The sequence below is a fragment of the Acomys russatus genome, chromosome 20 (genome assembly GCF_903995435.1).
Source record: "Acomys russatus chromosome 20, mAcoRus1.1, whole genome shotgun sequence".
NCBI lineage: Eukaryota > Metazoa > Chordata > Mammalia > Rodentia > Muridae > Acomys > Acomys russatus.
Window position 1 is genome coordinate 22389823 of NC_067156.1, and position 17181 is coordinate 22407003.

The window sequence follows — 17181 nt, forward strand, 5'->3', positions numbered from 1 at the left end:
GTACAGTCCGCTCCCCTCCGCTTCCCGCAGACAGTGAGCTCTTCCGGTCGTAGAAAAGCATTGTGGGAGCGCTGCGCGTCCTTTCTATGCTTCCACGTGCCGCGTTCCATGGCGGTGCTGGCAGCAGGGGCTCGGTGGGTGGGTCGAGTGTCCCGGGCAGCCTTTGCCCTTCGTTCCCTTCCCGGAGAACGTGGAGATGGGGCGGACTCGGTGGCCGAGTGAGGAGCGTGGCCCGCCGGACCCGGCGTGAAGCGGGTCGGTGTGGAAGCCGGGCGCCGTTTGTGATGTAGAGCTTCACCGTAGGCCCACGCGCACAAGTGTGCGAAAATGGAGTGGACATCAAAGTCGAAAGGTGAGATTGGTGATCCCTTCCCTAGTTTTGAGTATGGATAGAGCCGACCAGACGCTCTATTCGCATAGCCTTTGTGTTGCCCGTTCACCTTTGGTCACTAGTGAATGTGGTGTCAAAAAAGGCATAAATGAATGCTTTGCGGCCTTGTCTTACCCTGAAGTGTGGTATCTTGGGTGTAGGAGCTGCAGAAGTAACAAAGTCAACTCTAACTTGTCCGTAAGTGAATTTGTTGCCCGACGCTAGGAATGCGGTTTCTTTTAACTGGTTTTTATTCATTTGGCAGGTGGGCGTCTGAAGCTGATCGATTTTTCCAGAACGATACGATCCTCGGGAGCACAAAGGTGTTTTAAGGTAGGGTGACTGCAGAACACAAGTTGTCTGGGCATTTGGAGTGCCGAATCATTCGCCTTACTAGTTCATTTCCACTGCTGCTGCTTATCAGAAAGTATGCGAGAGACATGGGCCAATTTCTATGAGTTTGGCTCTCCCCTTTCCCCCCAATGCGTAGTATTGAACAGAAATAGTAAGTGTACATTGTGGTGACTTTGGATCTGTGCGCTTGCTAGAAAAAACCTGCCTAATCTTAGTCCAACATTTGGGTAGTTTAACCAACGGTAAAGGGTGTGGTGGAGAGTTATGTTATAAAATATTTTGAGACTGACCAGTAAAATGTTTTCTTTTAGGATTCCCTTGACGATTTGGAAATTTGATCTCAGAAGTATGGGTGACTATAACTGCAGAGACAAATGCACATTTGTAACAAGGCTGTAAATAAATATTTTACTGTGCTTTGAGACTTGTGTTGTATGACTGGGTGCCATACTGTGGGGTCGGATGTAACAGCTAAGCAATTTCTGCTTAGGTTGACAAAAGTTCTCCCTTTGCGTGACATGGAGGGACAACTAGTGTATTGGGGGTTCGCTCATGGTCATGAATTTTCCTTAAAATACTGTCCTGGGAGCTGGAATACAAAATACCATATGGAAAGCTTTGTTGGATTAATCCAGTCAGAGAAGTCCCAGGAAGCAGCAGTGGGGGTGGGTGCCATTGCAGAGCAAGGTTAGAAAAGTAGCCTGTGCAGGCACCTTAATCCTTCGGGGCTGAGATCATGGCCAGAAATTCTGGTTTTAAGTTAAAGCAGTCAGATGAAACTAGGTGGGAGGGTTAGAGTTTGAAGAAGCAGTAGAGACCAGACCACTAAACTAAGGCTTGGGTTTTATTAAAGCAGGATAAGGACGCCTGGGGGCCAATGAGAGGTTACCACAGTGAGGTAAGCTACAAAGGATGACGTAGAGCAGACAAGAATTACAGCAGAGGACAGCATAGTTGAGGCATAGGATAGTGAGTGGAGAGGAATTCTGGGATTTGGCTTTGTGTGGGGGAGTAAAGGCCACAGTTCAACCTCAGGAGTTGGGGTAGAATTTGGCAAGCAGTGCTTAACAGCACAGTTGAGGGGCTTTAATGAATGTTAAAGGAATAGTCAGGAGCAAAGTGAATGGCTCAGCACTGGTCTTGAGCCCAGCAAAGGCAGGGGAGATCCTGTCTTAAAAGGTAATGAGGAAGCTAGAGAGAGGTCCCAGCTAAAAAGCCCTGCAGCAGGGAAAGGCCCAAAACTTGGGAACGTGGGTGGGTGACCAACAAAGTCTACACAGGTGCTTTTTTTTTTTTTTTTTTTTTCCTCTCTCAAAACACAAGACATTTAAATTCAACACTTAACTGCTTTTTACATTATTTGTCAATAACCATTGAGACTTAGCACACAAATTACAATGTTACAAACAGCTTTGAGGGAATACAGGGCACTGCAGTCTGAGGCTGATGCTCGACAGGGGTCCCGGCCTCATCAGCATCTGGTCTTGGCTGTGGTGGAGAGACTCCTGGAGTTGGAGGGTTAGGATTTCAGAGGAAATTGTGGCATCCAGCGACTTCATAGGGTGGTATTTCCAGTCAGTAGGCCCCATAGCACAAGAACGCTGTACATAAACCCTTATCAGATGCTTTTTTAACCGGGTGTGGTGGTGCACGCCTTTAATCCCAGCACTCGGGAAGCAGAGGCAGGCGGATCGCTGTGAGTTCGAGGCCAGCCTGGTCTACAAAGTGAGTCCAGGATGGCCAAGGCTACACAGAGAAACCCTGTCTGGGGGGGGGGGGAAAAAATGCTTTTTAAAAATGTGCTCGAGACATGTCCAAGATAATGTGGATAATTATCTCATTCACAGTATCAAAAGTACCAGTGGCACACACCATTAATATTCCCACCCTCACCAGGTCAAGTCTCGGCCTTGAGGCGGGCAGCCTGGATAGTCTTTATTGTTTTTGCAGTATGTTTTCCAGTCAGACTGATTGTAGGTAGCTGAGATTTTTCTTCAATTAGGCTGTCTTTAGACCCATTTCTTCTCTAGAAAACAAAGACATTTGGTTAACAAAAGAAAATAAGTAAAGTACTTTTTAAAATATACCAGAAGTTGAACAGAGAGGGCCACACTTGCAATCCCAGGAAGAGAGCAAGTACAGCCTGAGCTACATAGTGTGGCCACCTTAAAGTTATTCATTTATGACTCTGCAAGTTGTAATTACTCAAAAGTCTAAATACTATATGAAACTTCTCCCTAGTTAGCTGCAAAATCAAACATGTTTAATCTTGGTCTAACAACTGAGTACACATCAGTTTTATTCATAAAAAATAAGGCATAATTTACCTATGTAAGCATTACTTAAGAGACTGCTGCTTACGTAGGTGTTCTGTTCCTGTGAGTCACCCTATGAAACAGTGCAATGTGATCACTTGGAGTTCCCTGTCATCTGGGACAATATCACTGTCCACTAGGCTGAGGAGCCACGCGTGGAGAGAGTTCTGCATTGTTGAGAAGTGAACTGCCTCCCTGAGCCTGGCCTGGGAGCTCTGGATTTGGGACCTGTCAGATGGAAATGCCAAGAACGCCACCCACCCACAGCACCTCACCAGGGCTGCCCGCACCTCCTGGGGATAACTGCGTTTGTAGGACTCCGTTTGTATGAGCATTCTTAGGATGAAGGCCCGTCCCTTTGCTGTGGAGGGCAGAGCCACAGCAGGACCTAAACATTTACTCTGCCACCCTTTTAGCAAACGGAGCATCCATCCGTCCCAACCTGCATTTCTCCAGCCTGAAAAGATGCCTTAAATCGCTGAAGCAATTATTTTTTATTGTAGCTCAGTGACCTTGGTCTTACCCTTAGCATCGCCCAACCTCTGGCCATTCGGCATCTTGTACTCTCCTCTCATTCCTAACAGCCCACTCGAGGCTGTGGTTCATAGTCACATCCCTCCTTCCTTCCTTCACTTTCAGACTCTGTACGTGATGTTTTTTAATAAACAAATTCTGAGTATGAAGACTCAGCTGCTCAGTGTATCCAAAGGAATTCCCCAAAGTATAGGACGCTTCTCAAAACTCTCATAGGATGCTCACCTGTGGTGCGCACCTCTGACCCTAGCACAAAGAAGGCAGAGGCAGGCAGATCCTGTGAGGCCGGGACCACCCTGACCAACAACACAGGGAGTTCCAGGCCAGTCAGGGCTTACAAAGTGAGACCCTGCCTTATAATAATAATAGTAATAATAATAATTATTTTATGTCATCTGTTGGGCTGGCAAAATGGCTCAATGGGCAAAAAGCCTTGCAGCTCACTCCTCGCTACCTGAGTTCAAACCTCAGATGGCATGTAAAACAGTCCTGAAAAGCAGGTCTCTGACTCCACACACATAAAGACCATGCCCAAATGTATCAGGCACACGCACAACACATGACTTAAAACCTTACTAACCTGATGAATTGTAGAGCCACCAGACCCCTGAGCGTCGGAGGAACGGGTGACTGGAAGTGGAGGTACAAGATCTGTTTTTGAGCTGTCAAAGAGAAAGCGTTGAGAGTTTACAAACAGGACAGAACTGGGATGCTAAGCTCGGCGGCGAGGCAGGGAGCTCTGTGGGCTGTGCTGTCTGGACAGAGCCTTGAGACTGGCCACTTACTTCACTTCTGAGAGAACGGATCGCTCTCCATCTGAGCACTGGGATCTGCGGTACTGCCTGTAGCTCCGTGGTGAATGCGAGTGCCTGATACGGACCGGGTCACCCTGAGTCCTGAGAGGAAACCGAAGAAAGGACAAAACCAGGATGGTGTGCAATTCTTCCTGAATACTAAGCTGTAGAAATAGGATTTTCAAACCGCTTTTTGTTGATTCTCATTTTTATTTTGCAGGTAGCTTCTTATTTTTATTTTTATATAAGGTCTCATGTAGTCCAGGCTGGCCTCAGACTAGAACTGGTTATATACTTAACGATGATTTAAACTCCTGGTCCTCCAGTCCCACATCCCATGGGCTGGGTTATAAGCATGCTCCCCCATACCTAGCTCATGCACACCTAGCTTGTTGTTCTTGGTTTGGTTTGGTTTGGGTTGTTTTTAAGAAAATAACTTTTAACCAGGCATGGTGATGCACGTCTTTAATCCCAGCACTCAGAGGCAGAGGCAAGTGGATCTCTGTGAGTTCGAGGCCAGTCTAGTCTACAAAGTGAGTCCAGAACAGCCAAGGCTGTTACATAGAGAAACCATGTCTCAAAACAAAAAACAAAAACAATTTAACTTTTATGGGCTTTGAAAGCAGTAGTGATTTAAATTTCACAATTTTACAAAAGAAAAAAATGTTCTGCTTACACATGCAAATGGAACTCTTCATAGTGAGTGAGAGAGTGTGTGTGTGTTTAACCATAACTTTTTTTTGGTTGGGGGGAGGAGTCAAGACAGGGTTTCTCTGTGTATCCTTGGCTGTACTAGACTCTCTTTATAGACCAGGCTGGCCTCAAACTCACAGCAGTAAGCCTGCTGTAAGCATGCACCACCACACCCAGCCTTAACCTTAATTCTTGTTGCTGTTGTTTGCCCTCCTGCCTGTGCTCCCAGAATTCAGCTGGGTTCTCTTCAAGAATATGAAAGGGAAAATCCACAGTGAAAACAGAAGAGCTTCACCTTCCCGCCAGAAAAGGTCACTTCTGGCTGACAGCCTTCACTGGGAAATGGCTGAGTTCTTGAATGTTCTCAGCGCACACACAAAGATAAGGTGGCAGGCCTGTGAGCCCTCCTGACTTGATGATTCCACAGTGTGAACACATAGTAGAATACCATGTTAAATGCCCTAAATCTCCCCATCTGCGCACTTAGCTTTTTAAAAAATTCCATTCGTGACCTAAAAATGACGGCGAGAGGGCCACCAAGCCTGACCTGAGTTTGAGTCCAGAGAGATCAGTGTGATGGAAGGAGAGAACTCGTTCTCACAAGTTGTTGACCTATACACCTGAGTGGCACACACATACATACACAGTACATATATGCATGTGTACATATGTGCATACACACACATACATACATACATACATACATACATACATACATAGTAGAAAAATGTAAAAGTTTATGAGAAGAGGTTGGACTGTGGGAAGAGCCTAGGGAGTTTGGGCCTGCAGTTTTTCTGGATGGGAAAAACTGGGTTATAGATGAAAATTAAGCAGCAAAGTGTGCTCCTTCATATTCCTGGAGAGAATTCAAGTGAATTCTCAGAAGTATTTAACTTTTAGCAACTAAACCAAGCTACCTAGCACACACTAGTAATCTCAGAGTCTGGAGGCGGAGGCAGGAGGGCACTCAAGTTCTGGGCTCCTTCAGAATCCAGGCAAGATTTCCCTTGACCCAATTCAAGGCAGAAAACAGCCAATATGTGCTTGGCAATTGAGGCTGGAGACTGGAGATTCCCACTAACTCACAGAGCCCGTTCAGTTCAGTGCAGTCCTATGATGGGAACTGACTTGGGCTCATATGACAGGGTTTTGTGGTAAATATAATTCTCATAGCATTAAAATGATAGGTAAAGGTGATTTTGTTATCAATGAGAATCTCAGCAAAAAAAAAAAAATCTTCAAAATGGACATTAGTCATCATTCATGGTAACATCTCACAAATAAGCAGAAGAGGGGAGCTGGGCATCACACGGTGCACAACAAGAGTGGTTTCATGGGTCTTGTTTGACACAGGGTCTTTCACTCTTTAGCCCAAGCTGGCCTAGAACTCACTAGAGACCAAGCTGACTTTGAACTTGGGCCAATCCTCCTGCCTCTGCCCCCCAAATTAAAGGATTAGAAACCTGAGGCACCACACAGAGAGAACAGTTCTTTATACCTTTTCCACCCCTTTACTTACATTAATCTTTAGTTAATGTTCAAACTGAACACTGTATGGACCATAGTGTAAGAATGAACGGTTCCCTTCTATGGTGGTTTGAATGGGAGTGGGCCTCATAGGCTCATGTTTGAATACGTAGTACGCAGTTGGTAGAACTGTTTGGGAAGGGTTAGGAGGTGTGGCCTTGTGGGAGGAGGTGTGGCCTTGTGGGAGGAGGTGTGGCCTTGTGGGAGGAGGTGTGTCACTTAGGTGTGCCCTCCTTCGTTGTTCCTGCCCCTTGGCTCCGCTTTCCCGGACTCTAAGCTGGATTCTAACCCTCTGAAACTGTAAGCCAAAATAAAACATTTCTTTTTATGTTTCCTTGGTGATGGTGTTTTGTCACAGCAATTGAAAAGAATACACCTTCACACTAATAAAACTGTGCAAAGACCTTTAAAGATGCACTCACTCTACTTTAGTGTAAGGGATCTCTTTCAGCTGCTCTTCTGACAGGCCAGATGGGTCCACGAGCTCCTTCCTAGGAGAGAATGAGCAATGAGGTAAAAGCTGTCACACCTGTACACACATTGATACCTTTACCAATTGGCAAGCTTCTTTCTGCCCTTGCCTCAAAGTGTGGGCTTAGTAAAAAGCAGTATGCATGTGTGATGTGCACAAAGCCGAGAAAACAAGACTGGGTTCAAAGACAAACGGGAGAAGCTCCTCCCTGTAGCTCCTCACCTCTTTTCCTCCTTTCTGCTCTTCAGGTCCCCATTTCCCCGCACAGATAAGCTTCTCTCCTTGTGGCAGCGTCTTTCTTTTCTACATGGATTTGCTTCCCTTTGCGCCGCTTTGCAAACTACTGGTCTAGCTGAGGTGCATTTGCAGGCAAACTAAGAGACCTTGGAGAGGAGTTATTGGTCTGCCTATGGACAGCTGCTGGGGTGTGACCCCAACACCACTGTTGTCATCAGACAATGCAGGTGAGCAGTAGCACCTGCTGAGGCACCAGACCGAGGCTCCTCACAGTGGCACCGGTTTATCTTGTAACGGACTTAAAACTGCACACACCATACTGGACATACGGCTCAGCAATTAAGAGCTCTTGCTGCTCTTGCAGAAAACACAGGTTTGGCACCCAGCACCCACACAGTGGCTCACAACCATCCATAAGTCCAGTTTCAGGGGGATCCAGCACCACCAGGCACGCACAAGGAGCATACATGTATATGCAAGCCAATCACTCATATTGTGTGTGGGTGTGTTTATGTGTAATAGATGTACATATATGTTCTAAAACTGCACACATCGGGGAGACCCAGCACTCACTGTATGTGTTTCCACAGCTCTTCTTTCGCTTGGACATCAGGACTCCTTCTGTAATAAACAAAGCAAAAATCACCTCTACAATGTGTGTCACCCACCTGGCTTGAGAATTACCTGTAAGGGTGCTGTAAGCTCTTATTTGCCACCCAGCTGCTGACCAGAAACACAGGCAGTGAGAGCTATGGCAGTGACCAGTGAAAAGACAGCAGGTCATTTATTGGTCAGTGAGACTGAAAAAAACCTCACATAAATGTACATAAGTAAAAATGAAACATAACCAGAGCTTCACTTATGAGAGAACCTGGAAGCCGGAGTGGGTGGCACAGACCCATCAGCGCTTGAGAGGCAGAGGCTGGGGTCTCATCAGAGGTTTGATGCCAGACTGGCCCACAGGTGTCACATACCGAGACCCTACACATCACAGGCAAAAACTTCACAGGAAAAAAAAAGGAAAGCTTTAGACACTCGAGAACGTGTGCAAACCCTCTCTGGCAGTGGCTGGACAATGGGCTCTGGTTCCTGATCTTCCTACCTACTTTTTTATTGTGTTAGTTTACGTGTGTGCATGTGTGCATGTCACGGTGCTCTCAGGACAGTCCACAGGAGTTGGCTCTCTGCTTTTACCACGTTGGTCCCAAGGACTGAGCTCTCCGGGCTAGGCAGCAGGCACTCCCAGCCTGCTGAGCCATCTCCCCAGCCACCCGCTACTTTTAAGCAGAAGAGAACACATCTCCATCACCCACTGTAAGACTAGGATCTGTGATTACTTGGCATTAGCTGCAGACATGAGGGGAAGGCAGGGGCACACACATGTCCCCTCTTTCATGTGACATCTCAAGCTGCATTTCTGTGCCAAAATGTAGGCCACACCACAAGGGACAGAGCCTACCCGTGGCTTTCACTAATGCTGCCAGCCTTTTCCTGAAGACCGCCTTGCATAGACGTTATACCGTTATGCTTAAAGTCCTAGACTAAGACACCTGAAGTCACTATTCGTGTTCACACTGTCCGTCGGGTTAACTGTTAATCCCCATTGTAGCAAGAACAGTAAATCACTTCAGTTGTTGCCACAGAATGGGACTTTTCGAAGTCCCCTCAGGAGAAAAGAGATCTAAGAAGAGGTCCCCCAAAAGGTAGGTCCTAAGCCTTAACAATTAAGAAGGCCAAGAATTAAGCCCCACCCATGGAATCTTACACTGAGGTTCAATGTCACTTACAGCGTACAATATCGCCAAGGCTTTCTTTTTTCTCTCATGTGTTCTGGCAGGGCCTTCTGATCCCACAGAATACAATAAGCCATTTACTTAACTTACTAAGTAGTTTTCCGTGTGTGTGTGTGTGTGTGTGTGTGTGTGTGTGTGCGCACGCATGTGCGTGTGTATTGGGTGAGGGGACAACAAAAATCTGCTCTTTAGTCAGATTAAAAGGAGTGTGATGTAGAAGACAAATGGTTCTAGAAAGTCTCTTGAACAAAACCTGCCTTTCCTACACTTTGCCCATCTGATCCCCAGGGTAGTATGCTAAACCCTTAAGTGATGCTAAGAAGGTGCAAATATTTCTGAGTACTAAGCTATTCTCCCAGCCGCTAAGCATGCTGGGTCAGCATGCAGTTCTCACAGGATGCCACCCAACAGTCTCTCATAAGGATGTAGATGAGTCACTGATAACCTGTTCTCTCAGGGAGGCTGAGAGGATGGCTTAGCTGACTTCATGTTCCAGGGAGGTTTTACACCCTCAGTATGCTGACACTGTGAACAATAACTCTTTGAGAGCATCTCCGTGTTTGGTAAGATTAGGCCAGTGATGCCCACAGCATCTACCCACTAAAGCCAGTAGCCTCCCTAGTGTTATTAGAGCCCATGAGATGCTCATCAGATTACAAACGCTTGCCACCAAGCCTGGTGACCTGAGTTGTCCTCTGGCCTCCACCCACATGATATAGCACCTAACTCCCACTGGGCCCCCTAACACACACACATAAGTAAATGTAATTAAAACTGTTACATGACTCTAGACATTGGTAAGTGTCCCAGAAAAGACAAAGTTGCCCCACCTGAAAACTACAAATGTGAGAGTGGCTAAGTTAGGTGGTAGAAGTGAGCGAGCGGTACAAGTTATTGTAAAAGGTCCAGTGTGTGAGATGGAAACAATGCTGACAGCAGGCAGGAGTAGATACGAAAAGAAAGGCAGGTGAGGCCCAGGTCGCAGTTGACAATAAGGAGAAAGTGAGGAGTGGTGTGATCTGAAAGCATGAGGTGCAGGGCTTAATAGGAGGAAGAAAACAATGTGCAAGGTGTGGGAACCCACGCCAAATTCTGCCATGTCAGAAATCCTGTGCTTAGGCTGTATGCTGTGACCTCCAAGTTGCTGACCTTTACCTCATGAGGTCTTGTGTTCTAGGCTATTCTTGGACTATTTACCTTTGAAAGAAGTAGGGAAATCCCAACTTGGAACCACCCAGAGGATCTAGGAAGTTCTTACAAGGAACTACTCAGAGAACTAGGAAGTTCCTCAGGGATGGATTTAGGCTATTGCATTCTTGCCCAGGGCTAGGGTGAGTGAGATGAGAATAGCTCCTATTGACCTTGCCCTATATATGTTCCTGCTAGTCAGCAATAAAGTTAATCTTGATCAGAAATTTCCTGACTTGATTCGTTATTTCTCGTGTCTCTGTATCCTACTTTCAATCCCCGCTCCCTCTTTCAGGTGAACCCTGATTCAATTTTTCCCGCGGGCTGGGACCCGACAGCAAGGAACATACAACCCATGACCACCCTGCCACTCTTGTGGTGAGAGACGAGGAAGAGGAGGAAGAGGAGGAGGAACAATTACTTTTGGAAAATGAAGAGTGTGTGTGTGTGTGTGTGTGTGTGTCATGACTCAGCAGGTATGTGTATATGTGTGTGTGTGGTGGTGACTCAGCAGGTGTACATGTGTGTGCCTGTATGTCATAACTCAGCAGGTGTGTGTGTGTGTGTGTATGTGTGTGTGCATGTGATGACTCAGCAGGTGTGTGCATGTGCATGTCTCTGTGTGTGTGTGTGTGTGTTTGTGTGTGTGTGTGTGATGACTCACCAAGTAAAATCCCCTTGGCAAGCCTGGTGACCTGAGTTCCATCCCTAGGACCCAAAATAGATGGGAAGAATCAACTCTTACAGGCTGTCGACTGACTTTCACATACCCACCCTGGCATGTACACACCTAAACACATAAATATACACACATACACTCAAAAGAAATGCAATGTAATTTAAACACATACACACATACACTCAAAAGAAATGCAATGTAATTTACACACACACACACACACACACACACACGCGGCTAGCAATTTGATGAGAGGGGGAGTATAGCTCAATGATAAAGCCATAGCAGCCGAACCCACGCAACACCCTGCATTAGAGCCCCAGTGTTGCATGCCAGACACACCACACAACAACCAAAACCTCACAGCACTGGACAGTCTTCCATCGGAGCTTCCGGTAACTTTAGTTTCCTGTTTCCGCCTTTACGTTTATACTTTTAGCCAGAAGACTTCCCTTTCACAGGTTCGTAAGTCTTATGATTCTATTCACTATGCCAATCCTTCTGTCTCAGAAAATTTAGCAGAAAAGTTTAGACAATTTCACAGCCTCTGCACGACAAAAATCTGGACCTACGAGGTTCAGCCATTTAGTCTGTACCCTTGTGTCCTATGGTCCTGAAATGGCAGAATTTTTAACTAAACTGAATTCTAATATGTCCATTAATTTAAAGGATCCCAGGGCATAGGGGAGTTCTAATGTTTGGGGAAAAAATGCCAATTTCCTCTGATGGCTAGACCACCTGTGACTCAAGAAATACAAGCACAAGCTGCTTTGACGGTGGCTATATTGCTTTATGCTTGTATCTGCACACATAAAATTTTACGTTACCTACAGTTTGATGAGTTTAGAAAACTGTGAAATTTTAATAGCTGTTTTTCTGTAGCTCAGTTGGGAGAATGTGTTTAGTGTGCACAAAGCCTTGGGTTCTATTTCAGCACACATAAAGCAGGCGTGGCAGCACGTACCTATAATCTCAGCACTCAGAGGGCCACACAGAAGAGCCAGTCCACCCTTAGCTATGCGCTGAGTTCTAGACCAGCCTGGGCTACATAAGACTCTGTCCTTAAAAAAAAAAAAAAAGACTTCTGTAGACACTTTATTCAAACTCTTCAAAGAAGTCCCCCAGTTGTCCATAGAGATAAACTATACCAAATATAAACAAGCTACCAGTATTACTCCAGCATTTTTCAAAAACAGCCCTACCTACACTTATGCAGTGGTTCAACTTGAAGCCAATCAGATTAGTTTGTAATCCAAGCACCTGGGCAGCTAGGGTGGCTAATTGAAAGCTCAAGGCTGGTCTCAAAAAGACCATTTAATAGTACACAATGTACAGTAGTCACATAAAAGAACAAATACGGTGGCTAGCATTGTTTTGTCGTCTCTAAGATAACTACATCTCTAAATGGGAATTAAAAGTTGAAAATATGTAAATACAAAAATTATATTTACTTAGAGAAGTCAAAAATGCTTAACAAATTCTTAGCCCTTCTTTGGATATTCCTGAACAGTCAGAAAAAAGTGAAATGAGGAAATGTCTGATCCCTCTTCCTCCTTTCTCATCCTAATTAGGAACGTGAAGACCAGCAACCCAGCTGTGGAAGTCTGCTCGGGAGCATCCGGGAACTTCCCGAAGTCTTCCACCCTGGGCTTTTCACTGCTCACGGTATCAATTCTTTTCAGCCAGTGAAAGTAGTAACACATCATGGCCACCAGGGGGTGGTAGAGCCCACTCGCCCATACAAACCATTGTTCGTGGGGCAACAGCAAGGCCTCTCCTGCACAGCCCAAGAAGATAAGGCTTACGCCTGTGGAAAGCAGTTCCAGTACGACTGATGCTCACACTGACCCTGACCCTTTTTGTGTACCATATATCACAGCAGCAAACACAAACTCCGTAAAAATAGAGCTGAAAAATATACTATGTAATACTGAGCTTCATAACGTTTAATAGGTAAGACCCAGACATATTCAGCTTAATGCCTGTTGGGGAGGAGAGGGACACAAACACACGATTAAATAGTAATAATAATAATAATAATAATAATAATAATAATAATAATAATAATAATAATAATAATAATAACAACAATAATAATAATAATAATAATAATAATGAGTTTTAGGCACAGTCAGTCTTGAGGCAGGTGAGCAGTAGGAATGGTTTAGCAACCTGGGACTCCACCTGTTTTGGGCTGTGCACATCTCTCTCTTCTATACCTGTGGCAGCCTGATACTCTTAACTACATGTACTACACACAGACACACACAGACACACACACACACACACATCTCTGAGTAACGCACCCAACAAGCTGCATGCACACCCCTTAACAACCATTAAACTCCGACACATTCTATTCAATCACACTACAGTTATGCCTGAGTTTGTGAGTCCAGGGCTAGCTCAGCTTAAACTAGTTTGAGGTATATGTACTACAAGGCAAACTTAGTCCTCTAAGTGAATTTGTAGGAGAATCCTCTACTTTCCATCTATGCCTATGTGTGATTGGATGGATGATTAAAATCAGATGCATTATGGGAAAGGATGGTCTACTAATTCAAGTCTGCCAATCAAAATAGAGAACTACACAAAACATATCCCTAATAACCAAACTCTTCCATTCCTCTAGACAGCATATAGGATGACGCTGCAGGCCCTGGAGAACCTGAGGCTCTTGGGCACCTTCAAATATGTGGTCCACTGTCACTCTTGACAACGCACCTGGCCTGCCCTATCACATTGCTAAGAATAAAGTTATCTTGCTCCTTTGCACATCTGTGTGGGTCTTTATTGCAACTCCTCCAATAACAAGGACAACTTGTAAACCTTCAGCCCAGGCCCCAGCCAGGGCAACAATTTCAGTAAGTATTACACAAAATATTTTTTAAATGATGATTTTATACTAACTCCAAAAACAAAAAGGAACATATCCCAAATTATAGTGTAACTTTGTTATAAAACAAAACAAAACTGAAAATCCATAGTGCCACATGAAAAATAAAAGCAAGCCAGGAGGTGACTCACACCTGCCATCTGAGCACTTGGGGAGGCAGAGGCAGGGGATCTCTGTGAGTTCAAGGCCAGTCTGGTCTGCAAAGCAAGTCCAGGACAGCCAAGGCTACACAGAGAAACCCTGTCTTGAAAAACCAAAAAAAAAAAAAAAAAAAAAAGAATAAAGAATAAAAAAAGAAATAAAAGCAAAACAAAAAAGCTGGATATGATAGGGCTACTTGTACTCCTTACTTTTGGGAGGTACAAAGACAGAAGGATCAGGAATCCAAGGCCCTAGGCAGAGTGTGAAAGTATAAATACAGCGCTAATCCCAGAACTCAGGAGGGAGAAGCAGGTGGATCTCTGGGAGTCCCAGGCCAGGTCGGCCAGGAGTACATAGTAAAACTCTTGTCTCAAAAGAAAAGAAAACAAGAGGAGAAAAGGGGAGGGGAGGGGAAGGGAGGGGACTAGGGGAAGGGAAGGGAGGGGAGGGGAAGGGACGGGACTAGGGGAGGGGAAGGGAAGGGAGGGGAGGGGATGGAAGACGAAGGAAGGCTTAAGGTCAAAGGCCAGCTGGCACTACTTGAAATCCTTTCTCAACAACAACAAAAAATTTCTATACACGGTGTGGTAGCACAGGCCTTTAATCCCAACACTTAGAGGAGGAGGCAGAGCTCTATGAGGTCAAGGCTAGCCTAGCCTATACAGGAAGTTCCAGGCCAGTCAGGGCTACATAGTAAGAGCCTCCTTTATATTGTTGTTTGTTTGTTTATTTGTTTTAGATTTATTTACTTTAATGTGTATGTTTTTGCCAGCATGCATGTCTGTGCACCACAGGGTTTTAGGTCCCCAGAACTGGAGTTACAGATGATTGTGAACTACCAGGTGGGTGCTAGGAATGTAACCTAGGCCGTCTGCAAAAGCGGTACACGCTCTTAGCCACTGAGCCATCCCCCCAGCCCACTAAGACCCCATCTTTTTAAAAACAAAGTTTGGCTGGGCGGGGTGGCGCACGCCTTTAATCCCAGCACTCGGGAGGCAGAGGCAGGCGGATCACTGTGAGTTCAAGGCCAGCCTGGTCTACAAAGTGAGTCCAGGATGGCCAAGGCTACACAGAGAAACCCTGTCTCGAAAAAAACAAAACAAAAAAAAAAATTAAAAACAAAAAAAAAAAATTAAAAACAAAGTTTGAATAAAAATTTATTTATGATTGAAGAGTTGCCCTTCAACATTTGGCACACGGGATCCATGCAGCAGCCTCCAGCAGCCTCTCCTGGCCTGCCAACCTAATGGCACATTCTTCGCTGGCTTCTACCTGGATCCCTCAGAGATGCTACGCCGGTCGGTGCATCAACCCTGCATGTCCATCTTCTTCCTGTTCAGACACTGCTCCCCTCCCAGGACTGAGGAATACCATACCATTACAGCTGACCACCCCAAATCACAAAAAAACACTTTGCAGTTAGTCCCAGCTCACCTGAAACAGGCATACTTGGCAAGCAGAGCAGGACGGGTGGCCTCACTTCCTGATGTACGGACTACTGCACATGCGCACAGAACGCACGCACGCGTCATACATGCACGTGCATGTGGGCACACCACTTTATCAGCTCACAGAAAATTAATTTGAGGGACAGGCAGTCTCAGCATGATGGGGTAACTGTGCTCACACACGTCGCTGCCTAGCAACAGGAGGGGGCAGGCAAGTCTCAACATTGGGGTGTAATGAATCATTCAATGACTACAGCTCCCAAATGGTAATTTGACAGGAAGATGGTATGTCTGCCTCGATATGGAACAAGACTTCAGAGAATTCTGTAGACTCAAATTGGGCAAATCAGCAGGTGTTTCACCAACAGCTAGGTTTCAGAACAAAGGAAACTGATATTTACCTGGTCGGATATACACATTTGTTGAAAAACAATACAACATACAAAATATGATTTTGATGGCTTTGTTCCCATGATATTTTGTTCTGCCTGAGCTCCAACTCCTAAGCCTTCAAAAGTGGTTAATGAATGTCACACGAGTGAGTAGGGGAAAACAACAAATAAAAAATGGATAGTCCCAGTTGAAATGATGCCTCGTTAGGAGACACGAGCGCCTACCTGCCCGCTCCTTCCCTGATTCTGAAGGAAAAGTGAAAAAAGAAAAACCCACATACGAGCGAGATCTGTGTCTGGATCGCCTGTTGTTAGGGTCCACTTGGTTTTTTTCCTTCTGTCTCCTCAAGACAGCTTCCCACTGAGGCGCTGAGTCAACCATGTCATTCTCCTGCCGTACTCTGAAAAGACAGACCAGGAGTCTGAAGTCACCGTCCAGGCCAAGCCTTGTGAACTCACCTGGCATCTCAGCCCACCCACAGCAGGCTGAGGTGGGAAAGTCAGGACTCTGAGCCACCTGGGCAACATAAAGGCAGCCTGTCTCGGAGACAATGAAGAAATGTAACGTTAACATCCACGCATGAACGGAAATGGAAATACAGCGTACCAAAAATCTACAGGCCACAAAGAAGGCGATCCTTCCTTCCCAGTCACCTCCACCTCGCTTTCGGGATAGTTAAGAGAACCAGCAGTTTGATTACATCATAGAAGCTGAGAACAAAAACTGGATTAATATATCCTTAAGTAGGTGTGTATGCATGTATGTATATATATACACATATGTATATATACATATGTCTATATATACACATACATACACACAAATATACAATGTTCATACTAAATACATAAAAATAAAATAACTTATTTTAAAGAATGCCCGTATGATTTTCTGTATATCCTTAGTCTGGTGTACTGCCCTTCTTTTCTCTCTTTCTTTATCTCTACACATTTTCATGGCTGCACCCCGACCTGTCACATCACACAGGACAGAAACCCCCCAGACTTGCTAGGAGAGATGAAACACTCCCAGGAGTGAGGGGACAGGCCTCGGTGGAGGCTGTTGGAGGGAGAGGACCAGGCCAGTGGCAGGCCTCCTTCCTGTAGGAGCTCACAGCTTGATTTTTGGGTTTAGGATTAGACATAAAATTCTGGACAGAATCACTGTGCAGTTTATGGGCAGGCTCCAGGATCTCGCATGATCTCAAGTTTAACTCCTGTAGCAAGGCTGAGACAGACTTAGTCCAGAACATATTTCCCTATAAATACAGATATTTAGAAGGAAGACAAGTGCTGTGTGCACATCCTCACCCACTGTAGAATTCAGAGGGTTAGCCATCACACTTGG

General features: G+C 45.4%; 1 protein-coding gene and 1 non-coding gene across 2 annotated transcripts in view; one reads left to right on the plus strand and one right to left on the minus strand.

Annotated features, from left to right (window-relative positions):
• The first annotated feature begins 418 nt into the window (after nt 1–418).
• LOC127204881 (small nucleolar RNA SNORA13) lies at nt 419–551 on the plus strand. Its single transcript, XR_007832566.1, has one exon. It is a non-coding gene; the product is annotated as a small nucleolar RNA SNORA13 (small nucleolar RNA).
• Nucleotides 552–2516: 1965 nt separating this feature from the next.
• Nucleotides 2517–17181, minus strand: part of Epb41l4a (erythrocyte membrane protein band 4.1 like 4A) — a 205800-nt gene continuing 191135 nt past the window's right edge. The window contains exons 18-23 of the mRNA XM_051163853.1: nt 16115–16234; nt 7870–7917; nt 7010–7078; nt 4359–4469; nt 4154–4235; nt 2517–2750 (exon numbers count right to left, since the gene is read on the minus strand). Coding sequence (XP_051019810.1) covers nt 2622–2750; nt 4154–4235; nt 4359–4469; nt 7010–7078; nt 7870–7917; nt 16115–16234 — 559 coding nt within the window. The 3' untranslated portion in view covers nt 2517–2621. The remainder of the gene's footprint in view (nt 2751–4153; nt 4236–4358; nt 4470–7009; nt 7079–7869; nt 7918–16114; nt 16235–17181) is intronic.